The sequence below is a fragment of the Podarcis muralis genome, chromosome W, assembly GCF_964188315.1.
Source record: "Podarcis muralis chromosome W, rPodMur119.hap1.1, whole genome shotgun sequence".
Lineage (NCBI taxonomy): Eukaryota > Metazoa > Chordata > Lepidosauria > Squamata > Lacertidae > Podarcis > Podarcis muralis.
This window is the reverse complement of record NC_135674.1, coordinates 7,535,913-7,561,839: the sequence shown is the minus strand read 5'-3', so window position 1 is coordinate 7,561,839 and position 25,927 is coordinate 7,535,913. Positions and strand designations below refer to the sequence as shown.

The following is a 25,927-nucleotide window of genomic DNA, read 5'->3' as shown; positions in this document are numbered from 1 at the left end:
GACATCAGAGTTTCTGTGAAATGTCCTATACAGGTGTATCAAGACAATAGATCCTGTTTGGCTTTGCTGAACTCAGAGAGTTGCAAGCAAAGAACCAAGTACTTGCAGATTAAGTTACATTGTGCAAGAGAGTGTATTCAGAAAGGACTCATTCAGGTGTCCTACATGCCAGGAAACGAAATTCCTGCAGATCTGTTGTCTAAGGTTGTTAACAGAGAACAACTTAAGGTTTATGTACAGAGGTTGCAATTGGGTTGAACCACAGGTACTACAGATTACACGGAAAGGGGAGGATATTAGGATACAGTTCCGTTCCACCTTAAAGGGTCAGGCATGATTGTTGTGTATCACATGCCTGTTTACTCCCAGCACTGTCTTCTGGGAACTTCCATTTTATATATAGCTTTTGTTCCGGCTGTTTTCCTGGACATGGAGGCAAGCAGTCATGTTTTTCCTTTGTTCTGAACTACGTTGAATAAAGCTGTAAATATGCTCTCATGTCTACATCTTTCGTTGTGGAGACTGCTGAAAGGGTGTGCACGGGCCTTGGAATGTCTCTGAGGCTCGTGTCGCTAATTGACTGATGCTGTTCCACGGGAGACCGGTGATCGTCCGGAGACAACTGGGGGCCTGCCTGATGCCTCCGTCTCCCTGGCAGTATCCCAACAACAGTATCATCTAATTGCCCAAATATTTAATCAGGATAAAGCAACAGGATTTGAAAAAGAAGAATCAAAATTACAAAAAGTATTATTACAAAACTCGAAAAAGAGTATATCCAAAATGTATAATTTATTATTAGAATGGGAGTTAAAGGATGAAGAAGTAAAAGAAGTTATGACTAAATGGGCATGTGATATATGTTACACAATTCGGCTGGACCAGTGGGAGAAATTATGGAAATGTGGTATTAAATTTATGGCATGTTATACAATCAGAGAAAATTTGATGAAAATGGTGTACCAATGGTACTTAACTCCGGTAAAATTGGCAAAAATTTACAAATTAAAATCAAATACCTGTTGGGGATGCAAGAAAGAAATAGGAACAATGTTTCATATGTGGTGGGAATGCCGACCTATTAAATAATTTTGGAATGAAGTATATGAAGAAATCAAAAAGATGTTTAAAATATCTTTCAGTAAAAAACCGGAGGCATTCCCTTTAGGCATAATCACAAACGATATTCCTGACAATCAAAGGAAAGTATTCCTTTATGCAACAACAGCCGCCAGGATGCTTATAGCAAAAAATTGGAAAAGGAGAAAAATTCCGTCAATGAAAGAATGGCAAATTAATTTTTGTGAATATATAAATCTGGCAAGACTCACAGCATTCATAAGGGGACAATAGGACCAGAAATTATTAAAAGTATGGGGATGTGCTAAAGAGTATATGAAAAAGCATTGTTCTAGAGTAAGCATATATAATGAATGATGCTTTACAGGCTTAAAGAAAAAGAAAAATGGTGTAAAAAAGTATAAAGATAGAAGTAATCTACATTAGACACAACAATTTAGTAAGAGTAAAAATTTTGAGGTCTTAGAAGAAAGAAATGAAGTCAATATGTGTATATGTATGTAATGACTAGATTAGACTGAATATATGGTTTTATTTGTAGATGTGCGCTTTTTCTTTTGTTTTTTCTTTTGGTTTTTTTGCGTTCAGTTTTTTTTCTTGTTTGTATAGTATTAGTTTGGATTCAATGTTTGTAATTTTTGCTATAATTTTGCATTGAAAATAAAATTTATTTTTTAAAAAAGAAGTTTGTCAGAGTGCCAATAAATCAGATTTATTGCAGTGCCGTTGCAGCAAACTCCGTGAGTCAAAGGATTTACGACCCACAAACTTTAACAAAACGTATTTAGCATAGAAAGTGAAGACATGGATTGGAATAATTCATGGGCCAAAAAACCCTTAGCATCAGTCTCAACTCATATGAGTGATTACATTTAAGCCGTTACATAAATGGCATCTGACACCACTAACATGCAGCTATATTAATAAATCATTATCATACTTGTGTTTGTAAGCTGGCAATACAATTGGTACAATGTTCCACATGTGACTTATGTACATCCTTTTTGGCAAAAGTTGTTCACAGGGTGGGGTGGGGGAAGCAACATCAAGGGGCAACATGCAGAATGCACATCAAGTTTAGGCCTGTTAACCATTTCCAGGGAAGAAAAGCTTAATTTCAATTGCAGCAACAAAACTACTAACACATTTGTAAAGCTGAGCAGGGTCTGGTATGGTTTCAAATTGGACAAGGGACAGCGTGTTGAGATTCCTACATTGCAGGGGGTTAGACTAGGTCACCCTGGGAGATCCCTTCAAACTCTACTGTTCCATGATTTTATACAAATAGTTAATTGATTCACTTTCCACTTGGTGGCACAGAAATGGAAAAGACTGGATCATTTACAGAATTCTGTGTGGAAGCAAGATGCACAGACAATTTGCCTTACTGGAAAAACGAACAAGGAGAATACAAGCACTGAACAGCACAGAAGACATAGATGACTTTACTGAAACTTGTCATCCTTTCATTGGGTTTTCAAAATGATAACCCTGATGACTGGCATCCACCTGATTCACTCAATGGACTCTGGCAGAATTTAATAAACTGATTTGTTCTGTGGGAATAAACTGAGGGAGGGAGGGAGGGAGGGATGGGAAACGAAGACATTTGTTGTATGTGTTTCTGTGTTATATACTGACAATCAATAAAATTGACTGAAGAAAATAAGAAGACAACAGTGCCAGTTAGCCCAAGGAGTCTGGCCTGTATGGCAGAGCCCCTGTAGGACTTAGCTCCGCCGAGCCTTCCTCTTTGAGGCATGGTGTGGGTGATGATTGTGGGGTGACAATGATAGTGCCAAATCCGGCTCCCTTCCCATGGCTTTTGCCTTTTCCACTTTGCAGAGCAGCTCACTGTCCTCAGCACTGATGGGCTGGATGATGTGGCCAGGCTGGGTGACAATGTGAGGAGCTGTCAGACGCTGAAAAGCACGCTGGGTGTTCCAAGTGGGGCCCATGGGTGCTTGGATGCTGCGTTCAAATTGCTTGCTGTTCTCAAAGGGGAAGGGCAGCTGGTTCACCTGCAGTGTAGTGAAGAAGTAGTTTAATGGCACCCTGAAAGTGGAAGGCTAGGAACAACACACAGCTAAGCAGGCAGTTCTTGGGGGTGAGGGGGCACGTGCACAAAGTCTTGGTGAGCTGCTTGCATTTTATTATTTTGTAGTTCCAACCTGCTCTATCAACCTTCAGGCAGATAAAACAATCCTCATAAAAAAATACCAAAAGAAAAGAATTGGTATCAGGTACACAGTACAGGCAGTGACCATTTTCTGCACATCTGACTGTCGTCTGGCCACCAACATGCGTGCTGCTTTTGGCCCCAGAAAAGGGCAGAACGGGCTTATGCACAACTGCTGACGTGTGCAATAACCCAGAACACAACCCCATGCAAACAGGGTGTTGCCTGTACATACCCAATCAAGTACATAGGAATTTGCCTTATAACAGGTTGGACTATTTATCCATCTGTCCCAGAACTGTCTACTTCTCAGCAATCCACGCACACACCTTTCCCATCACTTCATCCTTTTAAACTGGCGAGGCAGGGGATGGAAGCTGGGACTTTCTGCATGCAGAGCAGATGCTCTCCTGATTGAGCTGTCTTTCCTCAGTTAAATTCACAGAGTTTAATTACATTCCTGCATTGCAGGGAGTTAGACTAGACAACCCTTGAGGTCCCTTCCAACTATATAATTAAGAAGAAGTCAATTCTAACATCTTAGAATTCTATGAGTCTAAGAACATTTATACTGTATCTTCTTTTCCCCACATTGTTTCTGCAGCTGAAAGCGTGAACAGCAGCCTCCTAGGCCAGAGTGATAAACTCACCTGATGCACCCCTGCTAAAATATTGCGCTGTTCACTCAGGATAACATTGGGCAGGTGCCTGTTTTTCCTTGGGGACCCAGCTGCTGGTTTGATAAGGAACCTAGAAGGCAAAAAAAAAAAAAAAAAAAGGAAGAAGGTAGGTGAAGCAGGTAACAGTTGGCAGTGCCAGACCATTAAGCTTCCACCCTGAACATACCATCTCTTCTTCATCTTACTCGGCCGTAGTCCTGCACCTCCCCACTCGCCCCATCCTGGAAGCACCAGATTGATAACTTTCGGTTTGCTGTTTTGCTCTGCCCGACGCTTTTCTTTCATAAAGTTGGCAACAACGTTGTCACTTGCAAAGGCCTCCCGGATCACCTGTCGCTGGTCTTTGCCCATCCCTAGCTGCAAGGGAGAAAAAGATCAGCAGGCAGGTGGACAAGGAGTCTCACAGGATTTCCAGACAATAGGTAACTAACACAGGAAGAGTATAATCTAACAGTGATCTTGATGCTCAATTGGAAATGTAATTGTTTTACGGAAAGTGCTGTCAAGCTTTTTTGAAGGCCCTGCTGGAGCCAAAAGACAAAATGAACAAAGAGAACAGACAAATGAGTCTCCTCCCCACTTTGCATCCTTAACCAACAAGGAGCAAGATACTGCTGTGTGGCAAGGAACTGCATCCAATGAAAGCTCATTCGAGGAGATTGCTGAATTGCTTCTGCTCACAGAGTCTGACTCAGTGCAGGGATTTGGAGCAGGAAGGAATTTCTCTGCCCAGAGGACTGTCCAGGAGCTCTGGTGTTTGGATTTTAAAACACCTCCTTCCCTTTCCCAGCAGCATGTGACTCAGCTCGCTTGCAAGAATTCTCTGGAGCAGTTTGGTCCTCAAATACTTTCCTGTAGTACACAAGCTGTCTGCTTGAGACATGCTGGCATGATTCAAACTAAATGACAAAGCATGCTTTGTCACATTGCAGCCTACCCCAATGTGCCCCCCCCCCCCCCGATACTGATGGACTCCAAATCCCATCATCCCCCAGTTAGCAAACCCAATGCTTACAGATAATGGGAGCCATAGTCAAACACCACCTGGAAGGCTGATCAGATAACAATACACTTGCATAACAAGAGACTCTTAATCTCAGGGTTGCGGGTTCGAGCCCCATGTTGGGCAAGAGTCCTGCATTGCAGGGGGTTGGACTAGATTACCCTCACGGTTCCTTCCATGGTTCCTTTCTACGATTCTATTATCGTCAGTGTGCTGCTGCTGTCCCTTCCTCTCTCCCCTTCTTTATGTGAAAGCAGGTTGAAATTACCTGCTTGTAAGCCCTGTTATGTCTGAACTTGTGGAACAGAAATTTGTTTTATCTGCTGCTCGTTAAAAAATAAACTAGCATATTGAAGACATCTAACCACAGTTCCTCAAGTTTGGACTTAACAGGGAACTGTGATTAATTCAACGGTGAAAGCATAATAATGTCCCTTTGGTTATACAGTGGAACCTCGGTTCCCGAACACCTCCGTTGTTGTACGTTTCGGTTCTTGAACACCGAAAATCCGGAAGTAAATGCTTCCGTTTTCGAACGCTTTTCGGAACCTGAACGTACAACATGGCTTCCGCTGAGTGGAAGAAGCTCTTGAAACCAATGAGAAGCCGTGCCTCGGTTTTTGAAAAAGCGAACGGATTTTGTCTGAGAACCAAGGTACCATTGTATTATTAGTTACTCCTATTTTAATGTCTAAGTTTCTCTAGGCATATAAATTGTACTAATGTTAATAGCCTAGTTTTTGTTTTTTGTAATTGCTGTTGTTGATGTTTATGTGCTTTCACCAGGTTATTATTCATTCTTAATACTCTATTAGTATGTATGTATGTATGTATGTATGTATGTATGTATGTGTGTACGTGCACACACACATACACACACACAAAATGTGTGTGCATTCAAATAAAAACATTTTTTAAAGGGGTAAAGTAGAAGCTTTCATCCTCCTTTCATACATGTGGAGGAGTGCATGAGCCTCAGGTTTCTTCTTCTAACAACAAACCCTAGTTTGCCATTCATTTCTGAACTGGGCTAGCCTACTCTGAAAAATCTAATCTGTGAAGGCAATGATTGGCTTTCTCATACAGTCAGACAGTTGGTCCTTTTAGCTCAGTGCTGGCTCTCCAATAACTCTAGGCAAATACTGCTTCCAACTCTGCTACCCAATATCAGTTTTTAACAAGAAACAAAACAAGGAATGAACCAAAGCTCTTCTACATGTGATGCAAGGGGAACCTGTGGACCTCCTGATGTTATTGGACTACAACTACCCTTAGCATAGTTGGCTATGCTAACTGGAGCTGATGGGTGTTGACTAATGACATCTGGAGGGCCACAGCCCTGCCCCATCCCTAATGTAAAGCATACTCTCTACCATTGGTCTCTTCCCTGATGCATTGGGATAAGGCTCCCTGCAGCTGGAAAACAAACACGCCAAGGAGATTAAACCTTCTCCCTGACACACTAGCTTTCTCCCATTGGGGAGCTTTCAAAGATGAACACTTCCCATGTCGTTAGCCTGAAGGGACACAGTGCAAGTAAAGCGTTAGCACTTAGCTCTTCCAGATCCATGGAAACCCTGATTAACCCCTCCTAATGGTGCTCACCTCATCCTGTACAGCAGAAGGCAAAAACGGACACTGCATGGGACGAAGTGGTTGAGCCAGCACTGCCTTCAGATCAATCAGAGCCTTGTGCTTGGCTGTCTTATTGGAGGTCTGGGTCTTGCTATCCTTGGGCTGTAGCGATGACTCAGCTTCCAGAGGCTGCTGAAGTTCAGCACCGTTGACTTCCAGCATTCTGTTTTCCCGTGGGACTTCCTCTGGCTCCATGGCCTCCATATCCTCTAAGGTATGAAGCCGTTCCAGCTTCTCACTCAGGAGTGGCCCCTCTGGCACATGACTTGGAGGTGCTGGTAAAAGCACGTCCATCATCTTGGGCATTGCTTCCTCACCGTTAAGACCTGAAGCAAGAACACGACACAAATTATCATAGCATCTGAAGGGCACTGCTGGATCAGACATCACTCTAGCCCAGCATCCTGCAGGGTAGGAAAACCAAGGCTCTCTCCCCGTTGCTGCTCTTCAGCAACTGGTACTCAAGGGTACATTGCCTTGGAATGTGGATGCTCCATATTGCCATCATGGTTAATATCAGCAGACCCAAACATTTAACTAATCAACTTTTTTGAATACACCCCCCCCCCAGCAAGCCTACGCAGGCATATCATTTTAATACATCCATTATTTTGAGTTTTAAAATAAATGCAAACATTTGTCAACTAGCTAAATAAAATGATTGCTTCTTACAGCAGTCAAAATATGCTTTTTTCCCCTGAAGGAAACACACGTAGCAAACAAACACAAAAGAATTCTGATTAATAAAAGAATTAGGGATGGATTTTAATTCAGCAGACAATGCTAAAAGACGTGGTGTAGTATTTTACGTTAAACCTGCACTTGAACCCAAGCTAATCCAAAAAGACGATAAAGGGAGGATTCTAATGGTACAAATCAAAGTCCAAGGAGAAAAGTTAGTATTGGTGGGAATATATGCACCAAATGAAAATAAATCAAAATTCTTTCAAAACTTTGAAACAGATCTTTTGGAGATTGCAGATGAGAAGGTAATACTAATGGCAGATCTGAATGGGGTACCATCATTAAAGATGGAGAGAACAATTAGGAAAAAACACACCAAAGAAGGTAGGCTACCCAAAACCTTTTTTGATATGACAGAGACATTGAATTTAATAGATATCTGGAGAGTAAAACATGTGCTTGATAAACAGTTAACCTTTTTTCACATGTACATGGCAGTAGTGCCAGACTGGATGCAGTTTGGATTTCAAAAGAATTAGAATCAAAAGTTTAAAAAATTGAAATAGATCCCAGAGCATTGTCGGATCATAGTCCTATAATAATGGAAATTCTGAAAGAAAGGCAAAACACCTTTAGATGGAGATAGAATGAAGATCTATTAGATGATAAAATCTTGTTAGAAAAGGCAAAAAAGGTTCTGGGAGATTACTTTGAATTAAATCTTAATAATAGAACCAGGCTGCAAACAGTATGGGACACTAGCAAAGCAGTCATGAGGGGACTGTTTATACAACAAAACCCAATTAAGAAAAAGGCAAGAGAAAAGAAAAAGAAAGAAATTTTAGATGAAATTTCAGAGAAAGAAAAATAATTAATAAAAAACCCCAGTAAAGACACAGTTAAACAGGCAATTAAACTATTAGAAATTCAATACTCAATGTTGATTAATGAGGAAATAAGCTGGAAAATTAAAATGATGAAACAAAAGTATTTTGAACATGCCAACAAGCCAGGGAAATTACTGGCATGGCAAATGAGGAAAAGTGAGCAAAAAAATTATATAAATAAGACAAAACATAATGGTAAGATCACTGACAAACCAAAGGAAATATGGGAAGCCTTCATTAAGTACTTTACAGAGAAGTGTCAGGCTTTAAGCTGAACATAACTGTCAGAGTTGCTTCAAGATCCTAGCTCACAGAGGATCACGCTAGCCAACGGTCATTAAGTAAAAGTCTTTATTGAGTTACAGTTTCCATTCTCAAGCTGCTGCGTGCAACTCTACGTCTAGTAGCTAGATCGGCGAAGCTCCGTCTGAATCTCCGCCCCTTGTACACCAACTTAATATCCTAGCCCTGCTCCACCTTTTCCGCCTGACTGTTCTTCTCTGGGTCCCTCTGCCCCCCTGGGTCTCTTCCTTCCGGGATTCTTCTGACGCTGACCCCCCGGACCCTCCTGTCTCCTTGCGCCGGGCTTTAGGACCTGGCTCCCTTTCCGGGCTGCCTACTGCGCCGCCTTCCTGTGCATTTGAACTTGGCGCGCGCGCCCAACCTTCCACCTTCCGTCTAACCGTCTCTTCGCTCCCAGATGGAGGTGTGGCCACCCCTGACTCGTGCCCTCCCTCCTGTTGTGAGCTGCCAGCGCTTGCCCCCTGGCTCCCTTCCTCTTCCCTGTTCTCTGGCGGTGACGCTGGTCCCGATCTCCAACTGCTCTCCTCTGAGTCCCCTCTGGCTCTATCTTCCTGGGGTGCCCCCCTAAACTCCCCCCTTGCCTTGGCCACTGGTGCTCCTTTCTGTGAATCCTCCGATTCACTGGAAAGACTCGGAGATCTCGGGTCGTCGTCATCACTCATCTTTTCTTCTGCCTCCTCCCCTTCGCTCTCTGTTTCCTCCCTTGCCCTTGCCTCTGCTCCTGAACCCCTGACATCCATCCCCCCCTCGAAGCCCCCCACTCCCCCTTCCCCTCCTTCCGGTGCTGGAGCTGGGTGCTGCTGTGTCAAGGGGACGAATGTCGGGTACCGTTCGCTTCCCGTAGCGGGCCTCCATCCGAAGTCTTCCGGTTCTTCCTCCCTGCTCTCGTCGACGACGGTCACCTCTGCTTCCATCTCTGTGCCGCCGTGCTCGAAACCTGGGTCGTCCCCGAAAACGTCCATGTCCGTCTCTCCCTCACTTCCTCCTGGCGGCGTTGCTCGTCCTGGACCTTCTTGCCACTTCCTGCGCCACTGCTCCTCTGGTCTGTCGTCCCACCAATACGAGGGTTCTGAGGCAGATCCCGAGGGTGACCCCTCCGGGGAACGGACGTCTCGTGTCGGGTCCTCGTCCGAGTCGAACCCCCGGAACGTGCTGGCCGAAAGCGTGGGCGTGAAAAGCCAGTCGTCGAAAAAGTCTGCTGGCATCGGTCTATGTGGGAAGAGGGCATGAAACTCGTCTTTGAGCAGAGGTTCGTCCAAGGCGTAGCCCGGCACCCAGCTGTTCGCACTGGCCGGGGTGCCCTCCTTGGCGAGAAAGTATTCTACCCCTTCTTCCCCCCATCTGGAATCCAAAATTTCTGTGACTTCGTTGATGCGCTCCTTCTGTGCCACTCCTGCGTGCCCTGTTCTGTCTCTGACCGGACTCGGCGCCGTTCCGGGTTCCTGAAACCTGTGCGGTGCCTTGTAGGGAGTGAGCACCGATCTGTGGAACACCGGATGCATTCTGGAACCCTCCGGAAGCGCCAGCCTGAAGGCCACCGGGTTGACCTGCTCTTCGACTTGATAGGGCCCCAGTTGCTTATGCCCTAGTTTCTTCTTGGCCAACGACCTGGCCGGCACTGCGTGGGCTGCTAACCAGACCCAGTCTCCCACGTGGAGCTCTTCGCCAACCCTTCTGCGTTTGTCCGCTTGTACCTTGTATGCGTGCTTGGCCAGCTCCAGGTGGCGCCTCAGCTGATCGTGGACTTCCTGCAGCTCCGACGCGAACGCATCTGCCGTCTGCGGCTCCCCCTCCCCCAGCCTTTCCAGTCCCGGGAAGGTTCTGGGGTGCCTCCCGTTGTTGGCGAAGAACGGCGTGACCCCCGTGGACACGTGCTTCGTGTTGTTGTAGGCGAACTCGGCGAGCGGCAGGTAATCCACCCACGTCGCAGGCTGTTGATTTGCATAACACCTCAAGTACTGCTGCATGATGGCATTGACCCGCTCCGCTTGCCCGTTGGTCTGCGGGTGTCTCGCCGACGCCAGGTTGATCTTGACGTTCAGGAAGCCCATCAGCCTCTGCCAGAAATTCGAGATGAACTGCCGCCCCCGGTCGGACAGAATAGACCGTGGCAGACCGTGAACCTTGAACACGTGGTCTATGAACAGTTTGGCGGTTTGCTCCGCCGTGGCCACCTTCGCACACGGAATGAAATGTGCCATCTTGGAGAACAAGTCCACCACCACCAGCACTGCCGTCTTGCCCCTCGAGCTGGGCAGATCCGTGACAAAGTCCAGGGCCACTCTCTCCCAAGGTTCGACCGGAGTTTGCAGCGGTTCCAACAGTCCGGCCGGCGGTCTAAGCACTGGCTTCGCCCTCTGGCAGGTGTCACACCTCGCCACGTAGTCCGCGACCTCCCCTCTCATTCCAGGCCACCAGAAATCCCTGGCGACTAATTCCACCGTCTTCTCCTTGCCGAAGTGCCCTGCAGTGGGCGCGTCGTGCAGCTGCTGCAGCACCTTGGCGCGAAGTTCGTCTCCCGGCACGTAGATGGCCCCTTTACGGATGAGTAATCCATCTCTTAGCTGGAAACCGTCGGCCGCTGCCTTGCCCCTTTGCACCTCTGCCATCTTTGCTTGCGCGAAGGAGTCCCCCTGCAACGCTCATCGCACCGCCTCCAGATCCACGGTTGCCGCGGCGCACGCCCACACTGTTGGTGCGAAGATGTGCATGGCGGCCGCTGGCGTTGCGTCCTCCAGATACTGTGGCTTGCGAGAGAGAGCGTCCGCCATGATGTTGGTGTCCCCCGGGACATACTCTATTCGGAAGTCGAAGTTCGCAAAGAACTCAGCCCAACGTATCTGCCTTTGGTTCAGGAACTGTGCCGTGCGCCAGTGCTCTAGGTTCTTGTGGTCCGTGCAAACCTGCACCGTGTGCTTGGCGCCGATCAGAAAGTGCCTCCACGCCTTGAACGCTGCATGAATGGCCAGCAACTCCCTGTCCGATATGGTGTAGTTCTGCTCGGACTTGCTGAGCTTCCTGGAGTAAAACGCTCCCGGTCGCCACACCCCCTGCGGGTCTTTCTGCAGCAGGACCGCCCCCACGGCTCTGTCCGAGGTGTCTGTCTCCACCCTCATCGGCTTGCTGGGGTTGACATGAAGCAGCTGCTCTTCCGACGCGAAGAGACGCTTGAGTGCCTGAAAGGACTGTTCCGCCTGCTCTGTCCAAATGAACTTCTTTTTCTTGGAGCTAAGCGTGTCAGTGATGGCCGCCGTCTGCATAGCGAAGCCCTTGATAAACTTGCGATAGAAGTTCGCAAAGCCGACAAACCGTTGGACCTCCTTCCGGTTGCGCGGGCTCTTCCAATCCAACACCGCTCGAACCTTGGCGCTGTCCATGGCGAGCCCCTTGTCAGACAGCTTGTAGCCCAGAAAATCCACCTCCGTCACGTCAAATTGGCACTTCTCCAGCTTGGCGTAGAGCCTATGTTGCTTTAGCCTGTTCAGCACTTCCTTGACGTGTTTGTCATGCTCCTGTTGCGACTCCGAAAAGATCAGGATGTCATCTAAGAAACAGACGCACGTCTTGTAGAGAAGTCCCGCCAACACGTGATGCATGAATGCTTGAAAAACGTGGGAGCCATTTTGCAATCCAAAAGGCATAACTCTATATTCGTAGGTCCCCAGTGGCGTGAACATGGCTGTTTTCCACTCATCTCCCTCCCGCATGCGAATGAGGTTGTACGCCCCTCGCAGGTCCAACTTGGTGAACACTCTGCCCTTCCGCACCTTTGCGAGGAGGTCGTCAATTCGGGGCATGGGGAAGTCCGACGGCTTAGTCACACTGTTCAAGATCCTGTAATCCACTACGAGTCTCTTTTGGGGCGTATCCCGCTTCTTAACGAAGAACACCGGGCTGCCTCCCGCCGCCTCGGACTCTCGGATGAAACCGCGCTCCAAATTATGATCTATGAACTCTTTGAGTTCTTGCAGTTCGTCCTCTGACATGGAATACAGTCTCCCCTTAGGCAGCGCCGCCCCTGGCAGCAGGTCAATCTTGCAGTCATATGGCCTGTGAGGGGGTAGCCTGTCTGCCTCCTTCTCGCAGAAAACTTCCAAAAATTCTGCGTACTTGTGGGGAATCGCTTGCAGCGTGCCTAGCAGCAGCTGTGACTCTTCTTCCTCTCCTTCCTGCCTGGGCACGATGCAGTGTTCAGCACAAAAGGAAGAGCCGAAGGTCAGCTGCCTCTGGTACCAAGCCAGCGTTGGGCTGTGCTTGTCCAGCCAACTCATGCCCAACACAATGGGCGTGTCCGACAATTGAGTGACGTTGAAGCTGATGACTTCTTTGTGATTCCCAAGTCGCATCACCATTGGTGGCGTCTGCTGCACCACTTGCCCCCCTAGCAGCTCCCTGCCATCCACCGTGACAACCTGCAGGGGCAGTGTGGCCGGCAGCAACTGTATAGCATGCTTGTTGACAAAGTCCTGCCCTATAAAGTCCGCATTGCTGCCTGAGACAATGGTGATTGGCACGTCCATGGTGATGCCATTGGGCAGCTGGAGCGATGCGGTGAGCCTCACCACTGGTTTGGGCGGGAGGGGGTTCACGGGCTGTAAAATCTCTGGGGACTGCATCATTAATACGTCTGGCTGGGCCCCAGTGCCTCCTCCTCCAGCCAGACTGCGTCGTTTCCCTGCTGTGGTTCTCCTTGCTGCGTTGCTGCAGTCGCCATTGCTGAGGCTGCAGTGAGCTTGCGGAGCCTCTGGGGACACTCTTTCGCCATATGCCCTGGCTCCTCACAGACGTAACACTTCCTGTTCCCTCTAGGAGGCTTCGCTTTCACTGCTGCTGGTGCTAGGGCTCTGGTTGCTGACTGAGCCCTGGCACCTCCAACCTCCATCGGTTCAGCTCCTCCTCCTGGCGGAGGCGTGGATTGCGTACGTGCTGCTTCTCTGGGAAAGAAGGAGGAGCCCCTGGCTGGTTCGCGCCCTCCACGCCCTTCGTCCCTGCTCCACGGACGTCCTTCCAGCCGTACCCCCACTGCCAGCGCCCTCTGCACGACCTCCTGGGTGGTCCGGGGTCTCTCCCCCCTCGCAATTTCATCTTTCACAGAGCTGTTTAATCCCTCCCAGAACAGGTCTCTTACAGGAGCCGCATCTCTGTCCCATTCTAGGGCACTGGCCAAGGCGAAAAAGCGGGCATGGTACTGCCGTACGCTGGCCCTTCCCTGCTTCAGTCCATGAATCTGTTGCCGAGCAAGATCCACGTCAATGCTTGATAAAAAACACCCATCCATCGCTTTAATAAAGGCCTTCGCATTTTGGAGCGCCGGATCGTTATCCCTCCACAAATTGCGCAGCCATGCCCTGGCATCCCCATGCAAATAGGACATGATGAATCCCACTTTCTCCTGCTCATCTCTAAAATCTTTATTCAGCAGTTGCAGTGCACACAGCACGTCTGCTCTAAAATTGGGATACTGTTGCAGGTTCCCATCGAAGTGAGAGACCAGACCGCCTGTGCGTCTCCCCAAACCAATCCCCTCTGGTTTGGGTGTCTGTTGCCCTTGCTTCGTAAGCACTTCCAACCTGACCTGGAGATCCCTGTAGGCGGCAGCTGCGTCCTCCTCTCTCTTCCGGGATGCGAGAGCCTCGGCATTCAGCTGTGACACTGCTTCTCTGAGTTCCGCTATCTGCTGTTCAGCCGTCATGTCGGCTGCCGTTCGTGAGCTCGCTAGTAGGCACCTGCTTCTCTCCTCTCCTCGAGGCTGTAGATGCCCACAATTCTTTGAGACGGAGCTTACTGTCAGAGTTGCTTCAAGATCCTAGCTCACAGAGGATCACGCTAGCCAACGGTCATTAAGTAAAAGTCTTTATTGAGTTACAGTTTCCATTCTCAAGCTGCTGCGTGCAACTCTACGTCTAGTAGCTAGATCGGCGAAGCTCCGTCTGAATCTCCGCCCCTTGTACACCAACTTAATATCCTAGCCCTGCTCCACCTTTTCCGCCTGACTGTTCTTCTCTGGGTCCCTCTGCCCCCCTGGGTCTCTTCCTTCCGGGATTCTTCTGACGCTGACCCCCCGGACCCTCCTGTCTCCTTGCGCCGGGCTTTAGGACCTGGCTCCCTTTCCGGGCTGCCTACTGCGCCGCCTTCCTGTGCATTTGAACTTGGCGCGCGCGCCCAACCTTCCACCTTCCGTCTAACCGTCTCTTCGCTCCCAGATGGAGGTGTGGCCACCCCTGACTCGTGCCCTCCCTCCTGTTGTGAGCTGCCAGCGCTTGCCCCCTGGCTCCCTTCCTCTTCCCTGTTCTCTGGCGGTGACGCTGGTCCCGATCTCCAACTGCTCTCCTCTGAGTCCCCTCTGGCTCTATCTTCCTGGGGTGCCCCCCTAAACTCCCCCCTTGCCTTGGCCACTGGTGCTCCTTTCTGTGAATCCTCCGATTCACTGGAAAGACTCGGAGATCTCGGGTCGTCGTCATCACTCATCTTTTCTTCTGCCTCCTCCCCTTCGCTCTCTGTTTCCTCCCTTGCCCTTGCCTCTGCTCCTGAACCCCTGACAATAACAAAAACAAAAATGCTTGTTAAAAATGTAATCACGAAAGAAAAGGACGACTTAGAAAAAATATTGGGCCTGAAAATCTCCTCAAAAGCGAAATACCTGGGTATTGGGATCACCCCCAAGAACATAAACTTATTTCAGGATAATTACACCAAAACTTGGTTAGAGATTAGAAAAAAACTTTGAAACCTGGAGTAAATTAAAATTAACATTTCTGGGTAGGATTTCCATTATAAAGATGAATGTGCTTCCAAAATTAATCTTTTTATTTCAAATGATTCCAATACTGAGTGAAGCAGGTTGTCTCATGATATGACAAAGAGAAATTTCCAAATTCCTGTGGGAAGGGAAGAAACCTAGGATTAAACACCTGATCTTAATAGACATAAAAGAGAGAGGAGGCTTTTCTCTACCCGACCTAAAACTTTACTACGAGGCAGCCTGTTTCACCTGGCTAAAAGATTGGTGCACATTGCAGGATCCGGACCTCCTGGATCTGGAAGGTTTTGACAAACGTTGGGGATGGCACGCCTACCTGATATATGGAAAAGTGAAAATTCATAAAAAATTTACCAACCATATAATAAGAAAGCCACTCTTTGCTGTATGGAAAAAATATAAAGACCTGATGGAGCCTAAAGTCCCGTGGTGGACTTCTCCAATAGAAGCCATAGCAGTAAAACGGAAAAATACTTAGGAAAGCTGGCCAACATATAAAACACTTCTAAAAAATGAAGATAACCAAATAAAATTAAAAAACTTTGAGGAAATAAGAGAACACATCTCAGACTGGTTCCAATACCATCAGTTATTTGAAAAATTTAAATCTGACAAACAAAAGGGGTTCTCAACAGAAATTTCCCGATTCGAATCTGATCTTGTAAACTCTAAAAGAAAAACTCTTTCCAAAACTTATCGACTCTTTCTTGACTGGACAGTCAAGGAGGAGGAGGAGGTAACAGTGGCAATGGTGAGGTGGTCACAAGATTTTGGCCATTCAATAACCATGGCCCAATGGGAAAACTTATGGAAGATCAATTGGAAATTCACAAATTGTTACACAATTAGAAAGTACTTTACAGATTTTTATAAAAAAAGAATTGTAAAGAAGACACTGATGGAAGAATATATAAAAAGCAGCAATCTCCCAAAAATAAAAGATGAAAAACGGTTATTATTAAATGCTGAAATAACATTGCAGGAAATATTAGATGAAATAAATCAAGCAAAGAAAGGCAAATCCCCATGACCAGATGGAATTTCAGCAAAGTATTATAAAAAATCAAATGAACAGCTTGTGATTCCCTTAAAAGATATGATGAATGAGATTTTAAAAACAGGGGAAGTCCCAGAAACATGGAAAGAGGCCTATATAACATTAATACCAAAACAAGATTCAGATATAACACTAGTAAAATATTATAGGCCCATCTCACTATTAAACAATGATTACAAACTGTTTGCATATATCCTTGCTAACAGAATGAAAAGTTCTTTGGAGGAACATATACACCAAGACCAAGCAGGATTTTTTCCAGGTAGACAAATGAAAGATATTATCAGAAATGTTTTAAACATAATTGAATACCTGGAAGTGCAAAATGAAAAACAAGCAGCATTTATGTTTATAGTTATCATCACTTTTGTTCATTCTGGTCCTGGAGGTTCTGGCAAGGAATATTAGAATGGATAAAGAAGTAGCAGGAATAAGAATAAAGAAAAATGAACACAAATTGAAAGCCTTCACGGACAATTTGGTTATTACTGTAGTTCTCTCCCTAGAGTAATAGAAAAAATTCAAAAGTTTGGACAAGTGGCAGGTTTTAAACTTAATAAAAACCAAACCAAACTGTTAGTTAAAAATCTTAAAGAATCAGAAAAGAAAGAACTATCAGACTCTATATAGAAATCCACAAGAAGGTAAAGTATTTAGGAATATGGCTGACGATAAAGAATCTTAATATTTACAAAGTCAATTATGAAAAAAAATTAGAATGAAATAAAAAGGAATTTGGAAATATGGAATAGTATGAACCTCTCTTTCTTAGGATGAATTGCTGCAATAAAAATGAATGTATTGCTAAAAATGCTATTCCTTTTTCAGACAATGGGTGCCCCATGATATTCTTGTAAAGAAGCTGGTAAAATGCGGTCTTGACTATGGTACTGCTCAGTGGATTTGTAACTGGCTGACTGACCGAACCCAAAGGGTGCTCATCAATGGTTCCTCTTCATCCTGGAGAAGAGTGACTAGTGGGGTGCCACAGGGTTCTGTCTTGGGCCCGGTCTTATTCAACATCTTTATCAACGACTTGGATGATGGACTCAAGGGCATCCTGATCAAATTTGCAGATGACACCAAACTGGGAGGGGTGGCTAACACCCCAGAGGACAGGATCACACTTCAAAACGACCTTGACAGATTAGAGAACTGGGCCAAAACAAACAATATGAACTTTAACAGGGAGAAATGTAAAGTATTGCACTTGGGCAAAAAAAATGAGAGGCACAAATACAAGATGGGTGACACCTGGCTTGAGAGCAGTACGTGTGAAAAGGATCTAGGAGTCTTGGTTGACCACAAACTTGACATGAGCCAACAGTGTGACGTGGCAGCTAAAAAAGCCAATGCAATTCTGGGCTGCATCAATAGGAGTATAGCATCTAGATCAAGGGAAGTAATAGTGCCACTGTATTCTGCTCTGGTCAGACCTCACCTGGAGTACTGTGTCCAGTTCTGGGCACCACAGTTCAAGAAGGACACTGACAAACTGGAACGTGTCCAGAGGAGGGCAACCAAAATGGTCAAAGGCCTGGAAACGATGCCTTATGAGGAACGGCTAAGGGAGCTGGGCATGTTTAGCCTGGAGAAGAGGAGGTTAAGGGGTGATATGATAGCCATGTTCAAATATATGAAAGGATGTCATATAGAGGAGGGAGAAAGGTTGTTTTCTGCTGCTCCAGAGAAGCGGACACGGAGCAATGGATCCAAACTACAAGAAAGAAGATTCCACCTAAACATTAGGAAGAACTTCCTGACAGTAAGAGCTGTTCGACAGTGGAATTTGCTGCCAAGGAGTGTGGTGGAGTCTCCGTCTTTGGAGGTCTTTAAGCAGAGGCTTGACAACCATATGTCAGGAGTGCTCTGATGGTGTTTCCTGCTTGGCACGGGGTTGGACTCGATGGCCCTTGTGGTCTATTCCAACTCTATGATTCTATGAAAGTGTTCTATTCTAATACCGATAAGTAATAATGCTTGCTTCAAAAAATGGCAGCAAGATATTTCAAAATTTATCTGGAATGGGAAAAGGCCAAGAATAAAGCACAAAATACTTACAGACTTAAAACAGTGAGGAGGCTTTTCTCTTCCAGATTTTAAAATTTACAACGAAGCAGCATGCCTTACTTGGATTTGGGATTGGATTAAATTGGAAAAAAAGGAGGCAATAGACTTAGAAGGACACGACAACAGATTCAGTTGGCATTCATACCTGTGGTATGGAAAAGCAAAGGTACACAAAGGATTCCACAATCACATAATTAGAAAGTCCCTGATAAGGGTATGGGAAAAATACAAAGAATTACTGGAATCCAAAACTCAGTGGTGGTTGTCACCTACTGAAGCATTGCGTGGCTATTCCCTCCCCCTCCACTAATGGTAAATAAAGACACAGGACACCAGAATTTTAGGTTAATGGGCGAAAATGGCCACAACTTTATTGATTACAGGCAAGAGTGGTATTGGCTTTAGGCATTGGCCCTACCAGACTAACCGGTCTAACCGGTGAGGGTTAAGCACCAACAGGGGGAGCCACCCGATATGCATATCCCTAGGCGCTCCCCGAGGGGTTACCGCTCGGGGGCGCGCTTTAGGCCCTAGCCTCCGTAGGTTTCGGACGAGGCGACGCCCCTCGGAGTCCTTTAACGAACTACCCTCCAAGCCTTGGGGGAGGTGATGGCGCTCCTCCCCCCCCGATCTCATCTGCATGACAATACCCCTGCCAATGCCTACCGCCAACCCCAGAGTTGTGACGTTTTGCTACGAGGTAGGCGAAAAAACCAAGTGGCTTAAAATCCAGCCAATTAGCCAAATGGAAAAACTCCTACCAGGCCCCTTGCGGCGACCAGTCGAAACCCATAGCAAAGTCAAGGGCAAACCTAAAGGGCGGGTAGGTGGGAAAACGCGTGGGGAATGAAGAGAAAAGGGGCGAGCCGAGGGCTGCCCTGGCCTTAAATGGCCCCAGGTAGGCCCCTCCCCCACCGCCAGCCGATTGGCTGGCGGCGGGAGGATATGTTAAGTAAGGGGAATCCCTGGCTCCCGCGAGGCTGGGGACAGCCCCGCGGGAGAGTGGGCGGGGTCGTGAGCCCGCAACCCCACCCCCTCCTGATATTCGGTAGTGGCATTGCGTGGCTATTCCCTCCCCCTCCACTAATGGTAAATAAAGACACAGGACACCAGAATTTTAGGTTAATGGGCGAAAATGGCCACAACTTTATTGATTACAGGCAAGAGTGGTATTGGCTTTAGGCATTGGCCCTACCAGACTAACCGGTCTAACCGGTGAGGGTTAAGCACCAACAGGGGGAGCCACCCGAGATGCATATCCCTAGGCGCTCCCCGAGGGGTTACCGCTCGGGGGCGCGCTTTAGGCCCTAGCCTCCGTAGGTTTCGGACGAGGCGACGCCCCTCGGAGTCCTTTAACGAACTACCCTCCAAGCCTTGGGGGAGGTGATGGCGCTCCTCCCCCCCGATCTCATCTGCATGACAATACCCCTGCCAATGCCTACCGCCACACGGGCCGCCTCAAAGCGGCTCGCCGCCAATACCCTCCGCCTGTAACCAATCCCTAATGCCCTGAAAAATGTCAGCTAACCAGATATCATTGCCAGCATCAGATAGATGCACGCCATCCCCGCGATAGAGTGGTAGATTGTCATACTGGATGCGTGGGTGCCCGATGACCCAACCACCCAACGCCAGCACTCTACGCGCCACCGAGCGCTCCACGATCCTCCTGGCTTTATCCACAGCCACGGGATTCAGCGCGTCCCGCCAACATCTCCTTTGCAGCAAAGATGACCAGAGTATTGTGATGTTAACGTGGGCTGCCTTCAAACCCTCAAGATCATTGATAATGTTCCACATTAGGTCTACCCCCTTCCTGTAAGCAAGGTCGTTCTCGCCCAGTTGAATGACCATAGCGTCAGGGGCCCCTTCAGCCGCGATTTTCTTTGCGACTGCTGGGAGGAATTCTTCCCAGCGCATGCCGCGCCTAGAGATCCAGGACACCACGACGTTACCGGGTAAGCCCAGATCAGCATCCCAGCCCCTGTTCTCCGCACGCTGCTTGGCCCAGTAAACTATGCTGTGGCCGATAAGCCACAACCGGACCACACGGGTACCTGGAATGAGAGAACAAGAGGGCCAGGTCAGGGTAATGAAGATACTAGTGACAAGATAGGGGGGGCGCGGTATAGGGTTAGGGAGGCGGCTGGGGGGGGTATACGCTAAGCTAACGGATGTAACCCTTGTACGCGTTAGATTTCCAACGCCCCATATCCATTATCCTTTCGGCCGGCAAACCCATGTGGACCGCGGTGGTCGCTGCCCCAATGCGAAAGGAGTGCGCAGCGTACTCCTCCTGAGGGAGACCGATGGCTGCGATCGCTTTGCGCAAGACCCTAGTGAACTGGTGTTTTGATAGGTAGCAAGGAAAACATGTCAATGAAATCACCATTAAGGATCTTGTCCCTCTTACGCTTAGAAAGGTGGTTCCCCGGGACAAAGTCGGTGGCCAAGTGAGTGGAGACTTTAACGTCTTCCACTAACGCCCCGCCTTTCCAATCGAGGGTGCCGTTGAAGGCCTTCCGATGGGAATTGGCCCGCCTTTCGTGCATCCACTGGGGAAGTCCCGTGTCTTCCCCCTCCCCCCAGTACGTCCCCAACGGCGCATCACTATCCTCCTCAGAGGAAGAAGAAGTACCTGTCTCATTGTCGGAATCCGACGTGTCCTGTTTCCTGCTCTTCTTGGACCTGTGCTTCTTCTTCGACTTCCGCTTCCCTCCATGCGAACCTACATTCCGCGGCTCCGGGTCACTGACAGCCGGGACCGCCTGCTGCGGGGGAAGCTCCTCCTCCGATGTCGACCCGTCCGAAGAACTCTGTTCAGCTGGGTTATCCTGAAAGACACTGGGGACATCTATGACCTCTGGACGGGGCGCAGCGCGGGCAGGCACTGAAGGCCCTGCCTTTTTTGCACTAGCTTTAGGTTTTTTAGCGGGCGCCTTCCCCTTTTGGGGGCCCGCCTTAGATTTAAGTGCACGCGCAGTCTGCTGGCGTGTCTGGGGCCTACCGATGGCCTGTTGTTCAGTGCCAGCTGTGCTTGTGGAAGGACCATCCTGACATTGTTGGCTGGGAGGCGTATCCGGAATGCAATCCTGGGACACCTCCACTATGTTCGGCGAAGGGGTAATAGGGGTCCTACATTGCGCATAAAATGCCTGCAGCGCTGAGAAAAGTTGAGCCATTGCCTGCGGGTTGCATGGACCCATAGGCACTAGGGCGTTGCCGTGCTGTGGCACTTGGGGGTTGCTGCCGCCCTCCATATTATAGCAATCCGCGGGAGCGTATACGCGTGTATGCACAAGAGCTTGCGATCACGTAAGGGGTTTTTGAACCCCCAACCTATTGACCCCAAGTCCTGGCTCTATGGTTTAACCCACAGCGCCACCCACTACCTATACGGTACCTGATTATCTAACTGCTTGCACTGCCCTGCTCTGATTTGCTTTGCTTGTCCTGATATTCAATTGCTATTTTCACTGTTCAAAGTTCCTATTATTATTAGGTGTTTTTTTTATTTTTTTTTAATACCCTTCTTATTAGACTTCTTACTATTTATTTATTTATCTATTTATATATTTTATTTTTATTTATTTATTTTTATTTATTTATTTATTTATGTATAATTTTATTTATTTGTTTATTTATTTATTTATTTATTTATTATTTTTAATATTATTATTACTATACTATTCTTGCAATTATTATTATTATTACTTAATTATTCTCCTTAATTGCCTTGTGAATACAAACAAATAATAAACTCGCTGGTTGCTTCTAAGAACGCTCCTTTAACTTAGAATTGAATTCAGGAATCAATAAGGAGCACTGCCGGTTGAATAAACCTCTGCTTAAATGAACGCTTCAGGCCCTGCTTAAAAGCACTGATAGCCGTGGAAAGGAGCAGATAATTTTAACGGAGGATCTAATTCTTGCTTATTTACTGTGCCCCTGCAAACAGAAGCGCCGCGGCTGCCAAGGAAGGGAATAATCCCACGGTGTTATATCCTCTACTAAAATGGCGGCCGCCAGGCAAGCCACGTGACACTCAAAATGGCGCCGGACTCCTAGCAACGAGGAGGAACGCTAACCGGCGACACAGCTACCCCACGCACAAACTGTGCAAGGAACGCTAAGGCTGTAACTTTAACGTAGCTCAACAATGTAGAGGCCCTGAGAAACACGTGGGCACAATGCGAAGCGCAGCACCAGCTGAGCGAACAGTATATCCGCAGCCCCAAGATCCCCCCGCACGCCCGCGCGCAGACGGGAGCCGCAAAACCCGCAACCCCTCGACCCGATGTACAAAGACCACTAAATGAAGCAGAAAGTAGGATACGACCTGAACGGATGGCAAACTGCAGCGATACCGAGAGGCTGGGAAGGGAGGCAGTCGAGCGCGATCGGCTGGCCGGCGGTAGATTGCAATCAGCTGGCCGGCGGGATGCGTGCGCCGCTAACGGCTCCTGCTGCCGTGACCGTTGCCGCTTGCCAGCGGGGCCGAAGGAAGCGCAGAAGATGGCCCCACGCTGCAGTAGCTCCAGATGCTGCGACTAGCTACGAGAATAAGACCCCCCCCAGCCGAACGAGAATTCTCCGTTAGTAATTACGCTCCGAAAACAAAGAATCGAGCGGCAGCGAGGATCCACGGAGCTGAGGCTAGCTGGTTCTAAAGGCTCCAAGAACCGCGCGGTGATCCAACCAAAGAACTCCGGTGACGGAGAAGATGCAAAACGCGTGGGGAATGAAGAGAAAAGGGGCGAGCCGAGGGCTGCCCTGGCCTTAAATGGCCCCAGGTAGGCCCGCCCCCACCGCCAGCCGATTGGCTGGCGGCGGGAGGATATGTTAAGTAAGGGGAATCCCTGGCTCCCGCGAGGCTGGGGACAGCCCCGCGGGAGAGTGGGCGGGGTCGTGAGCCCGCAACCCCACCCCCTCCTGATATTCGGTAGTGGCATTATCACTTAAAACGTTAACAATGAAAGGAATGTGGCCAACATATAGAGATTTATCAGTAGAACAAGAAGCAAAGTGGAAATTGAAAGATTACAATGAGATAAAGGAACACCTTCAGAGTTGGTTGCCTTATAGGCAATTAAATGAAATCTTCACGGAAGATAACAAGAGAGGATTCACTTACAGTTTCAAAATTCCAAAAGGATATCATAGATGATCATTCTAAATTGTTAAAGAAGGCGTACAATATTCTGTTGGAATGGGAAACTAAAGCTGAGGAAATTGAAGCAGTAATGATCAAGTGGGCACAGGACATAGGTCATAACATACAATTTGAGGATTGGATAAGGCTTTGGAAAGTGAACTTGAAATTTACGGATTGTATATTGTTGAAAGACAATTATATGAAAATGATGTACAGGTGGTACATTACACCATTAAAACTGGCCAAAATGTACAAAACAGAACAAAAGAACTGTTGGAGATGTAAAGAAGGGGAAGGTACATTTTATCACATGTGGTGGGATTGTAAGATTATTTTTAAAAATTGGGCAATGATATATAATGAATTGAAAAAAATGTTTAAAATAACCTTTGTGGAAAAACCAGAAGCCTTTTCGTTAGGTATTCTAGGACAAGAAATGCCAGAGAAAAATTGGACATTATTCATGTACGCTACCTATGGCAGCAAGAATCCTAATAGCAGAAAACTGGAAGACTGGAGAAATATATTTTAAAAATAACTCCAAAGCTTCAACATGAAGACTGATGGAATGGGAAGGATATAAAGCTTACATCAGAGGGAAGATAATATCCTTCTCTGCCAACAAAGCCAAGCTGCAAAGATTAAAAGAAAATAATCTAAAAAATTCTTTAAAAACACTATGGGGCAATATGGCAAATAACCCATCTAATGTTACATGTGAAAGACTACAACAACTAACATTAGAACTGAATAATATACTAGCTAAAAAAATGAGTTCAGCCTAAGTCTAAGACAAATATATTGGGAATAGGGAGAAAGACCAACAAAAATTCTAGCTAATTGTCTAAATCAAAAGAAAGCGAACCAAATAATACCCTTAATAAGAAATGAAAATAACATCGCAGCGACCTCATCAATAGATATCAATAATGATTTTTTTTAATTCTACAAAAAATTATATGAAGGGCCAGAAAATATATCAGAGGATGAGATGGAGAACTTCTTTCAAAATATCAAAATACCAAGCATTGAAGAAGATAAAAAAGATATGCTGTCAGCACCCCTAAATATATTAGATATTGAGAATGTAATAGAAACAATGGGGAATGGGAAATCACCTGGACCAGACTGTTTTCCTACAGAATGGTATAAAATATTCAAAAATATACTAGTCCCCAGACTAGAGGTCTATGACGAAATAGCTCATAAAAGTATATCTTCTACAACATTCAATAAAGCTTTAATAATAATTATAACAAAACCTAACAAAGACCCTACTAAATGTTTTGGAAAGTGGCAGAAAGATATCTCTAAGTTTGTCTGGCAGGGCAAAAAGCCCAGAATAAAATTTAAAATATTAACAGATGCAAAGGAAAGAGGGGGGTTTGCCCTGCCGGACTTAAGGTTATATTACGAAGCTGCAGCTTTCTGCTGGATGAAGGATTGGTTACTTCTTGAGAACACTGATGTCCTGGATCTGGAAGGGTTTAACAATGCTTTTGGTTGGCATGCGTATTTGTGGTACGACAAGGTAAAGGTTCATAAAATGTTTAAGAATCATATTGTCAGGAAAGCAATATTTAATGTCTGGTCAAAATACAAGGACTTACTAGAAAACAAGACTCCGAGGTGGTTGTCACCTATGGAGGCCAAGGCTCGGAAAAGACTCAATATGGAGGCCGAATGGCCGAAATATTAGGAAATAATTGAAAAAGTTGGAGAAACTTGGAGACTGCAGAGTTTGGAGAAATTAAAGGATAAAGTGCGAGACTGGTTACATTATGCTCAGATTAAAGAGGTTTTTAATATGGATAAAAAGATAGGATTCCAGGTGGAAAAATCGAAATTAGAAACAGAATTGTTAGAACCTAAGACTAAGGTGCTCTCAAGAATGTATAACTTGCTGTTGAAATGGAATACGCAGGATGAAACGGTTAAATCAGCTATGATAAAATGGGCACAGGACATTGGATATAACATTATGTTTGCTGACTGGGAAAGGTTATGGACCACAGGTGTGAAGTTCACGGCATGTAATGCCTTGAAAGAAAATATTATGAAAATGATATATAGGTGGTACATGACCCCAGTCAAGCTTGCAAAAATATATCATGTGCATGACAATAAATGTTGGAAGTGTAAGGAGACTGAAGGAACATTCTTTCACCTATGGTGGACCTGCCCGAGAGTGAAGGCCTTCTGGGAAATGATCTATAATGAACTAAAAAAGGTATTTAAGTATACCTTCCCTAAGAAACCAGAGGCCTTCCTTCTGGGTATTGTCGACCAGAAGGTGTTAAAGAAGGATAGAACCTTTTTTATGTATGCAACAACAGCAGCAAAAATACTCATTGCAAAGCATTGGAAGACACAAGATTTGCCCACACTGGAAGAATGGCAAATGCAACTGATAGACTATATGGAGTTAGCCGAG

General features: G+C 46.6%; 1 protein-coding gene across 1 annotated transcript in view; it reads right to left on the bottom strand.

Annotated features, from left to right (window-relative positions):
• Positions 1–1,776: 1,776 nt before the first annotated feature.
• LOC144326454 (U3 small nucleolar RNA-associated protein 14 homolog A-like) overlaps positions 1,777–25,927 on the bottom strand; it is a 56,106-nt gene continuing 31,955 nt past the window's right edge. Inside the window, exons 8-11 of the mRNA XM_077922998.1 lie at positions 6,548–6,903; positions 4,106–4,296; positions 3,910–4,009; positions 1,777–3,101 (exon numbers count right to left, since the gene is read on the bottom strand). Of these exons, the coding sequence (XP_077779124.1) occupies positions 2,811–3,101; positions 3,910–4,009; positions 4,106–4,296; positions 6,548–6,903 (938 nt within the window). The 3' untranslated portion in view covers positions 1,777–2,810. The remainder of the gene's footprint in view (positions 3,102–3,909; positions 4,010–4,105; positions 4,297–6,547; positions 6,904–25,927) is intronic.